Below are 9745 nucleotides of genomic sequence, written 5' to 3'. Positions count from 1 at the left end.
AGACATATATAGACCTTCCTCCTATTCCTTCTAACCTAAGGACAGCACCCAGGTCAGGAGTGAATGGCAGAGATACTCAGCATGGCTGAAAAATCACGTGTCATGAAGCAAGAAGGCAAACAGTGCTGCTGCCCAGGGCAGGGTGTACTGTGTATTATCAGGCTGGCTGTGGAAGAGTCACCCAGGGTCACTTGATAAACATACAGAGTCCCAGCCTCCCCTGGGAGATTCCAGTTCCAGCAGATCTGAGGTCGGGCACAGCAAAACATATTTTTAACAGGTGATTCCGATACACAAGTAGATCTGGGGAATGCTGCAAAGACTGTGAGAAACAACTTTTCTTGTTAGGGGAGGGGATCAGGAAGAGCTGAATAGAACCAATCGTGCTATAACCAAGGTCCTGTGACCGAGGGGTGGTATTCAAAGAACTCTAGAACCTTGAGTGATGACTCTGGTATTATTACAACTTCTGCCTCACACAAGAAAGGGCTTAGCCCCTGGCTGTCTACTTTCTATTCTCCATTTAAATTCTTAAGAGGGCAATGTATTGATTAGTATTGATCAGTTAAGAGTTAGTCCATCCATCTGAACCAAACACTATCCTAGCAATTTTTTCTGTATGTGGGTTATAGATAATAACAATTATTTTTTAAAATCTATAAAGATGATTATGCTCTTAGTTAGGAACCCATACGAATGAGCATTTACTACTAAGTAATTAGAAAACATAAAAAGGTACACTCCAAACAGAATCTTATTTTGGAATTTTAGTGTTAACAGATTTTAGTATTAACAGATGGCAGCTTCACAGGTAAACATTGAGGGGAACTCAGACGTCCAAATCAGGCCCAGTCATGCCATGAACTTAAAAGCTTGCTGTTGCGCAGAGGTTTTGTTTCATATTTGTGGTAACTGGTAGCTGTGATGGCCAAGCTCACAGGTAAGCATCCAGCCCTGTTCCCCATTCCCTTTTGAATCCATAGGGAGCTCTGAGGGCTCAGAGTTCATATGTCTGTTGAATGTGCTGATGGGCCCTTTGGTGACAGACCCATTTCCCTGGTCTTTCCTGTCTCTGTCCTGTCCTGCTGGGCAAGATGTGAACCAAGAGGTCTATGGATTTACTCCAGTGATACTGTATGGTGCCACAGAGGACCCAGGCCACGAAGTCTCTGAGGTATACACAGATAAGAAGGTCAAGAAGAGAGGAAAGGCATTACTCCCATTTTGATGGTGGAATGTGCCACTCACATAAGTGAGTCCTGAGTCTCTTTTCTAGACATGAGCAAAGATTTCTCGAGTTGAACATGGGTGGGCACAACTCATACTCACGCATACACTGACACACACAATCAAGACTCAGAAGCAGCCTTCAGTTAATGTGACTGAAGCTGGTGCCAGGTGGAGACAGAACCTCCTCAACCCTCTCGGTAGATTTGCTGGTAGGGACTCCAAGTAGACAAAAGATCCAGTGATAGGTTTTTCTGCTCTTGCTCAGATGTGGCAAGGTGGTAGCCCAGCAAATTCATGGTATTCCCACAGACTTTCTGAAGTCGAGAAACCTTTTCGTAAGGCAGGGACCAGCGCCAGGCCTGAGAGACACTGAGGGCGTTCCTGGCATTTGTCTGGAAGGCGTGCCCCCCCATGCCCTTGCCTCGAGTGATGTTGTACACCCAGGTCTGGAGCTGGGGCAAGAATTTCAACCCCACATATTCATACATTCGGGCAGTCTGGGCCAGGGGGTCCCGGGCCAAGTCCTCATAGCGCATGAGCAGGTAGCGCTGCCTTAGGACTTTGGGCAAGGACTGCACAGCCTTGTAGATCTCCAGCTGGCTTTGGCAGATGACTTGCATTGCATAGTATGGTTGATCCTCCTTCTTGAGTTTCTGCCAGTCCTGCCCCATCACAATGTGGCTGTCAATCATGAGATCCTGCGTGGTGCGTTCTCGGGAACGGAATACCGCCCGGGGGTCCCGGACTAGATGTACAATGTGCAGATTAAGGGAAGGGTCTCTCAGCAGTGGGTAGAGCACCTGCAGGTTGAAGAAGCGCACCTCCTTGAGCACAACGTGGCTGTGGGAGTGGCAGGCCTTCTCTACCACCTCAAAGGGCTCTTGATTGCACAGGATCCTGCAGTCAGACTGGGATATGGTCTCATTTTGTGGCAAGACGTTGCAGGCAGGTGGGGAACACAGGGCACGGCTGCTGTACCACTGGAAGAGGCTGGACTGTTTTCGGGGCCCAGGTTTCATGTAGGCGTCAAAGACACTCATGTCACACAGAAAGACAGCCCATATCAGATCCCGCACTGCCATGTGCAGCCTTTGGGCAGTGCTTTGTGTGAAGGTCATCCAGACGTGCCAGGCAGGCTCCATCAGGTAGAAGACATCTGGGTGCTGTGCAAAAAGCTGCCCCACAAAAGAAGAGCCAGAGCGCCACGAAGACAGGACCAGCACGTGCATGTGTGTGGGGTTGGGTTCCTCCTTCGTATTCTGGGAGTTGAACTTATAGCTGTAGAGATGGATGAATAGGATAAAGATGGCCATCTGGGAAGACAGGAACAGCAGTAGCTTCAATTTTGGGGGTAGTATCATGCTGAAGTGGAAGACCTTCAAGGGACAAGCAGAGGGGGTAGGTAAGCCTGCTGTTTTGGTATCTGTCTTCCATCCCCTTTCTAGCCAAAGCCATCTTCTCCCTGACCCTCACCAAAGAGCAGTGTAGACTGTTGGAACTTTTTTGCAGCCAATTGCACAAATCCTTCTTCAGATCACTTCCTGTCCCTTCTAGTTAGTATGTCAATAAGTTCTGTTTATTTTAGGCTCTTTACTTCCTCCTGGTCTTTCTTGTGCATTGAGCTCTCAAATATGTGTGAATTCAGCCATATTTCATGAATATAGGGAAATAGTTCCAACCTGGCACCCTGGTGACATGCATGTCTTCACATAGGCCTTAGAGGCAAAGCTTAACCACAGCCTTATCCAACTTTGGGGTGAATGCCTTGTGATTCCTTTTGAAACTAAGGGAGGTACGCTGACTTGTGAGGAACTGCCTTGAGGCCATTGCCCAGCCACCCATCCCCATCCTGAGGGAGAGTGCCAAGGCCATTTTTCACTACCCTCCTTCAACTCAGTTAAATACAGAACTTTCAGTACCTTGAAGGATATGGCTGCAGGCTATAAAACTGCTTGGCTGTAGTTTGGAGTTTTTTCCTCAGTGGCAGAGCTAAGTGCCCGTGGAACCTATCATCCGGTCCCCTCTGCTTTGGTCTCATCCTTTGGGACATGAGGAGCTGAGCCACTGCTGACCTTGCATCTGTGTAGGTAATCAACTATCTGCATCTATTTGGATTGAATCATTGTCTCCTTAACAGCCAACTCTGTGTCATTGTCTCCTTGACAGCCGAACTAAGAGCTGCAGTAGTGATACTTGTGGCCTGTTGGCCACCGTGTTGCTGCTTGGGGGAATGCTTGACTACTTGACACAGCCTACTCAGGGCTGCTCAGTATGGTTGGACATGTTGTCTACTGCCCAGCCCTAGGGAATGCCTTCTTATCAAGGATTTGAGATGTTTATTATAAAAAACGTCTGGTAGGTGACAGTAAAACATCTTGGTCCAACAGAATAAGTATATGAGAATGGTTTTGCAGTTGTTAGATGTTAAATATCTAGAGAAAGGAATTACACTTTGTAATTTACAGTAAGGCTCAAACAGACTGGTGGCAAACCTGAACTTAACTTCCTTCACAATCAGGATTTGTTTTGTGTGAAAAGACCATGGTACCCAGTGCCATGCTAGAATATTATTCTGAGGGCGATCTTAACCCTCTTTAAGAGTTGAGATGACTCTGGGTTATTGTAGGTGACTTCCTGGCTTAAATAACTACCGAGAGATAAAATAGATAACCTCACATAATGTAAAATATTAGTAGTAGCAAGGTGCTAATTTGCATACCACTCTATACTCAAGAAATTACTCCTTCAAGCTTTAATAAAGACGAGAAAGTGTATTTCTCAATAGTAATTGGAGCTGGATTTAGAATATGCTCTTCTCCTAGTGATAAAGCTTATCACCAATTTTTAAAAAGGTTTTAATAGGTAACAGTCTCATGGTTCAAATTGTTTTTCAAAGTATCCTTATCATGGACATTAACTGCACAGACTCAGAATTTAAAAGAAGGCTTCCTAAGATTCCGAATGCAGGAAAGGAATAAGGGGAGTGCTTGCCGGCCTGTGGCCAGCCTGTCACACTTCTGGTCTTTCACATATTAAATGATAGGCAAGGGGAAATCCTGTAACAACAGTTATGTCTCTGGAGGAGGCCTATAGTCATAAATAAGAAAATTTCTAGCTACTTATAAACAGGGCTAATGACATAAACAGGGCTAATGACATACTTTTTAAAGGGGTCACAGTGTTTTTTGAGAGGAAAGAACAACTAAGAATTTTACCAGCTGCTGAATCACTAACCTCTTCTCCATTTACTAACAGCCAGTATTTATCCACTAGCTGATGCTTCAGCATCACTGTGCAGTGAGAAGCCTACTTCCAGCACCTGTCCTCTATCTGCCCATTTCCCAGCTTGCCCCCAAACAGCAACTGGGTTCATTCTTTAATGTGTCCTGTCAGTTGCTTTATGCATATACAAGAAAATTCAAATGTATGTGTATTCTTAATTTTTCTCCTTTTTATTACACAGAAGGCTGCAAGTTATCCATGCTGTGCGGTACCTTGCTTTGTTAACAATATGTCTTTGAGAGCTTTCCATGGCAGTACATCAAGCATTTCCTTATTCCTTTTCCCCACTACCTAGAATTTATTGTATAGATGTACCACAACTTATTTATAACCAGTTTCCCCACTGATGAGCTTCTGGGTTGTTTTCAGTCTTTTGCCATTTCAAAAACTTAAGTAATGACCTTTAGGTTCATACATCACTATACAAGTATGTAAGCTAACACCCCAGAAGTGCAATCACTGAGTCAAAGAGTGTAGGTATGTCTATCTTTGGTGTCTTGTTGTCCAGATAGCCTGTATACTGGTCATAAACCACTATCTACATCTAGAGCTCCAGGGATTCTAGGAAGCAGATATTAGAGGATAAATTGGACAGCCACAGATGTGACTCTTGGAGTTTATAGCCTGCTTCCTGAAGAGATAGAGCACACTAGGCCAGCTCATAGGTTCCCCATGGAAGTCCCCTGAACCTTCTGGGAAGTGTGTGATGACCTCAGCCAAATCTTGTGTGGCAGTGGCCCAGAAACCCCTCTCTTCCATTCGTTACAACAATGCACTTCCTCTATATGTGCCAAAAGGATCCAGTGAGGATCATCTCTCCTTGACGCCAAAAAACATTCTTGCTGTATGCTAGGAAAATGTCAGTAAATGGTAATCCCTGTCATGGTCCTGAAATTTAGAACAGGACCAGCTAAGATATGAGCCCAAGAGGAAATGATTAGAAACTATGCCATTTTTGATAAATGGCTCAAGAATTACCTCCCCCCAACCAAGGACTGAGGAAATGCCTAGCAAGAAATCTTCTCCCAAAGGCAATATGAGTATGAGGAAAAGTTTGGAACAAAGATAAGAAATAATGGAACAAAAGAAAGGAAAGGAAAGAACTTGACCTATGTAAAATTATACTGAAACTGTGGTAGAATTTTATATGCAGGGCCTATAATCAGCTGGGGAAAAAGCTAACATTTCCTAGGGATTAACAATGTAGACCTTTCACAGTTCCACCATCCCTCCCCTATCTGGCTTCGGGCCAACTCAGTGTCCTGAATGGGCTCGAGTGCTCTGAGCCCTCCTTGCCTGCCACTACCTCCTGGCCTCATGCGCATTCTCTCCCAGAGCTGGAGCCTAGCCTTCTAGCTTGTCCCCAGTCATCCTCAGGCTTTAGCTGACCACGGTTCTCAGGAATTCCTGTGGAAACCCTCTGACTTCTTTTCTTTTTCTTTCCATAAGCAATTTCCCCGGCTAGAAGGAAAGTATGATTTTGTAAAGTGAGTCCCATCTCTTGTCACTGGGATCTAGACACATCCTGGATCTAGCAACCCTTGATGGGGGTGATCAGAACAGCCAGGGAATACTTTAGAACGTGCCTCAGGGGAAAGCTCCCCTCTGCAGTGACTGGAGTCAGTGCTAGAGGTGGCTCTGTAAAGAAAAGAACACTCATGGCTTTTTATGGTAACCCCTTCTAATCTAACCACCACTCTTCCCACCAGTCCTGTACTAACCTCCTCTGTTAAATCCTTGGGGTTAGTAAACATTTATGAGAGGTCTGTGACTTAACTTTCATCTCAGAGTCCCAAGACCACCTTCCTGTGTGTTCTTTTCTGGCTGTTTGATTGCACGCTTGAACCCCGCCTGCCCTCCCTGTTATGAAATCCTGAATCTGCTCATCTCTAGTCTGGCCTTGATAATAAGTAGCCTCTCCCAACAGCCTGTCAGCTCTCCTTCTCACCCACTGCTGCCAAAACCTATCTTTTTAAAGCACAAGCCTATCACTCCCCTCCTTAAAATCCTTCAATAACTTTCTGACACATCCAGGAGTAAATCCCCAATTCTTGTGCCCAGGGCCCTCCATAATCTGATCTTTGATCTCCTGTCACTCCCCTCCCTTTCGGTTCCCTAGGACCCAGATTTTACGTTCGGTTCTTCCCCACTTTCCCTGTTATTGAGAAGCCCTGAGACATTAGCAAGATAACTGCTTTTTCCTCAAGATGCTGCCCACCTGTCAGCCGTCTCCCTGAAAGGTATCTCGCTTCCTCCAAAGATTTAGTTTTTTCCTAAACTTTACATTTACATCCGTCTCTCACGCTGTAGTAAACAGCGGTAGATCAATGTCTCTCCCACTGGGCTGCTGTAAAGGCTGTGTCTTAACTTGTGTACAGGCACATAAAATGTACAAGTGATTAGGTATCATTAAACACGTGTTGAATAAATGAATAAATAAAAAGTTAAGTATGGAAGGAGCCATAGTTATTACTAGAAATCAGATACCTGAATGAGATCCACGAAGAAACTGAAACTTGTCTTTTTCTAAAATGCACACAACTGTCTCTTTTCTTCTAGTATCAGTTTCTAAAATTCAGGTGATTTCATTGGGCATTGAGCATAAGAAGTGAAGTCTCAACTGCATGAACAAGAGATTAATAAAGTCAGAGGCATAGTTTGGAAGCAATATGACACAGTTAACCTCACTCCAAAAAAAATAGTTTCTATCCTAAGCATGTATTAATTAGAACTAGGGGAATAAACCATGAACATTATTTAAAAAAATACTTATTAGTAAGAAATAAAAGACCCATTGCAGGGCAGCAGTCTACTCACAATACTTCCCTTGCTCTAACCAGTTCAGTTAGAAAAAGAAGAAAAATAGAAGGAAAAAGCCCTCAGCACATGCCATCATTTCCACCCAAAAACCTAAATTAAAAACACATTGCCCTAATTATGGGTAAGTAGTATCATCTTAGCACACAAAGGACAGTCCATCATTGAAAGTCATGAGAACTTTAGGATCTTGAAAAACATCACCCAAGGGTAATACTGACATAGCACCTAAGTCAGGACCGTGAGGCACCAGGATGGGCGACCTCACCCAGCAGTCTGATTACAGAGGGCTGAATTATAAATGACCTCCAAGTCCATAATTTTTGTAGCCTTAAAAAAAAAAAACAGGAATTCTGAGAAAAAAACCAAACAGACATCAATTTAAGAGCCCTGGATTCCAGCTGCTGACACATTCATAACTTAGATTTCCCAGTGAGATTGCCCCCAAAACCAGAATTGGAGATGGCAGAAGACGTTTATGCAGAGAGAGAGAACAGAGCTGGGTTGGGGAAACCTATATCCATACATACAGCTGCAGAACCTGGAAACCTGTGAGATAAGCCCCTGCGCAAAGGATTTCCACGTAACAACACGCTCTAACTAGACTGAAAGGTGTTCGCAATTGCTGTGTCCCTGGTAACAATGATAGTGCCTATCACCTAGTATAGGACTTAAGAAACATCTGTTGAGTGTATGACTGAATGAACAAACATTTGTAGAGCGTTTTTTTCACTGTTTGAGGGGTGACCTGCATAAGAAAGGCAGGACAAGATATTTTTATTTTGTACATATAAAAGTATCTCTCTTCCAGTTAGAAGTTCCAGACTTGTCCAGGGCCATACAAGACAGAATTCTCTTCTACCTCGGTTGACTTGCTGACCTCATAATTTAATCTGATTTTACATCTGAATGGCGCTCCACAACTTTGAAAGCCTTTTTTAGCCACAGTAATGACAGCAGTCTGATTAAATGTATAAAATAGTGATGATCAACACCTCCCATTTTCAGAATAAGTAAAATGAACTTTAATAAATTGACTCAATGATAGAAATAGCCCTGACTGATCAGACCCAGGTCTTTTGGGTCCCAAGTCTGAGAGTGTTAATTATCACACTAAATCTCACCTGAGCTAGAGAAAACCTGTAGTTCCATCACCTCTGGTCCCCACTCCCCAACACCTGAGCAGAGAAGCTACAGAGACTTGAAGTCCAAAGCCAGCATCCGAATGAAAAGATGCATCAAAGCGACCAGCTACAAAATACACATCAGAATAGCCCTACTCACACTCTAGGCTCTTTCTGACTCTTTTAGAGATGGAGCTGGGTGGGGATAGGGAGCTGCTGGCAGGCAGCTTGTGCTTTTGGGGGGAAATTGTCCAGGTTATTCTGATTCACCCTCCTCCACGACCTCCCACCCCCAAGTCCCCAGTTTAGTTGCCCCAGGTTCTGTGATACTCTGCTCCAATAGCCAGGGGAAAATGGCCCTACTTTGGAGGTATACACAGAGAATATTCTCTCCTTACCTTGTTAGTGGCTTAGGCTTCCTCACTGCTCTAAAGGCTCGCTGCTAGCCAAGCTGTGCAGCTTCTCTCCTCTGACTCACCAACTCCCCTCTCAGCTTCCTCCTCCTGGCATCTTGCATAACCATCCGGACTCAGAGCAAATTCCAATGCCCTCTCCCTCCTGCGAAAAATGACCTACCTTCCAAGACAAGGTAAAGGAAGGACTCACTCCAAGGGAGCCTTGATATTAGCAGCTTTAACTCAGAGACTCAAGGGGTGGGGAGTCTTGGCTGGAATGGGCCCAATGGGCCGGGCCAGAAGAAGCAAATGAGGAAGGAAAGGAGGAATCATTGTCTCCCACAACTGGGAGGTGATCCTAGAATGTAGACTTCTTGCAGACAACTGAAAAAGTTAACACCCTTAGGGCAAAATGGAAACAGAAAAGAGACCCCAGAAGCAGATGAGGTTGATAGGGAAAGCAAGAGACAGTGAGAGCCGAAATGGTCAATATGTGAAACCTTACTCATCCCTGTTTCAAAAAGAGGAGAAAACCTGGAAGCTACTTCTGAATTGCACCTTCCTGCTCACCCCACTGGATTTAGGGAGATAGCATTTTAATTTTTTTTTTTTGGCCTCTGTGTCTTTTTAAAAAAATTATTTATATATTTATTTTATAATATCATATTTTAAAAATTGAAGTATAGTTGATGTACAATATTATATGTTATAGGTATACAATAGAGTAATTCACAATTTTTAAAGGTTATACTCCATTTATAGTTATTATAAAATCTTGGCTATATTCCCCATGTTGTACAATACATCCTTGCAGCTTATTTTATACCTGATGTTTTGTACCTCTTAATACTCCACCTCCATCTCACCCCTTCCCTTTCCCTCTTTCCACTGGTAATC

At 44.0% G+C, this 9745-nt stretch overlaps 1 protein-coding gene across 2 annotated transcripts; it reads right to left on the bottom strand.

Moving 5' to 3' along the window:
• Nucleotides 1-752: 752 nt before the first annotated feature.
• LOC141578659 (carbohydrate sulfotransferase 4-like) lies at nt 753-9086 on the bottom strand. 2 transcript variants are annotated; one of them, XM_074370476.1, is made up of 3 exons: nt 8852-9085; nt 7000-7132; nt 753-2606 (listed from the first exon to the last, which is right to left on the bottom strand). In XM_074370476.1, exon 3 carries the CDS (start codon nt 2589-2591, stop codon nt 1416-1418), a length of 1176 nt encoding a protein of 391 aa, XP_074226577.1. In that variant the 5' UTR covers nt 2592-2606; nt 7000-7132; nt 8852-9085; the 3' UTR covers nt 753-1415. The 2 variants fall into 2 exon arrangements, with proteins under 2 accessions (XP_074226577.1, XP_074226578.1); XM_074370477.1 differs by lacking the exon at nt 7000-7132 and having other exon boundaries at nt 8852-9086.
• Nucleotides 9087-9745: the final 659 nt, after the last annotated feature.

This window comes from Camelus bactrianus, chromosome 9 (assembly GCF_048773025.1).
Source record: "Camelus bactrianus isolate YW-2024 breed Bactrian camel chromosome 9, ASM4877302v1, whole genome shotgun sequence".
NCBI classification, from domain to species: Eukaryota; Metazoa; Chordata; class Mammalia; order Artiodactyla; family Camelidae; genus Camelus; species Camelus bactrianus.
This window is presented reverse-complemented; position numbering and strand designations above follow the sequence as displayed.

Excerpts from the sequence above, each read along its gene's own strand:
- LOC141578659 (XM_074370477.1), bottom strand. The coding sequence starts at position 2,591 with ATGATACTACCCCCAAAATTGAAGCTACTGCTGTTCCTGTCTTCCCAG.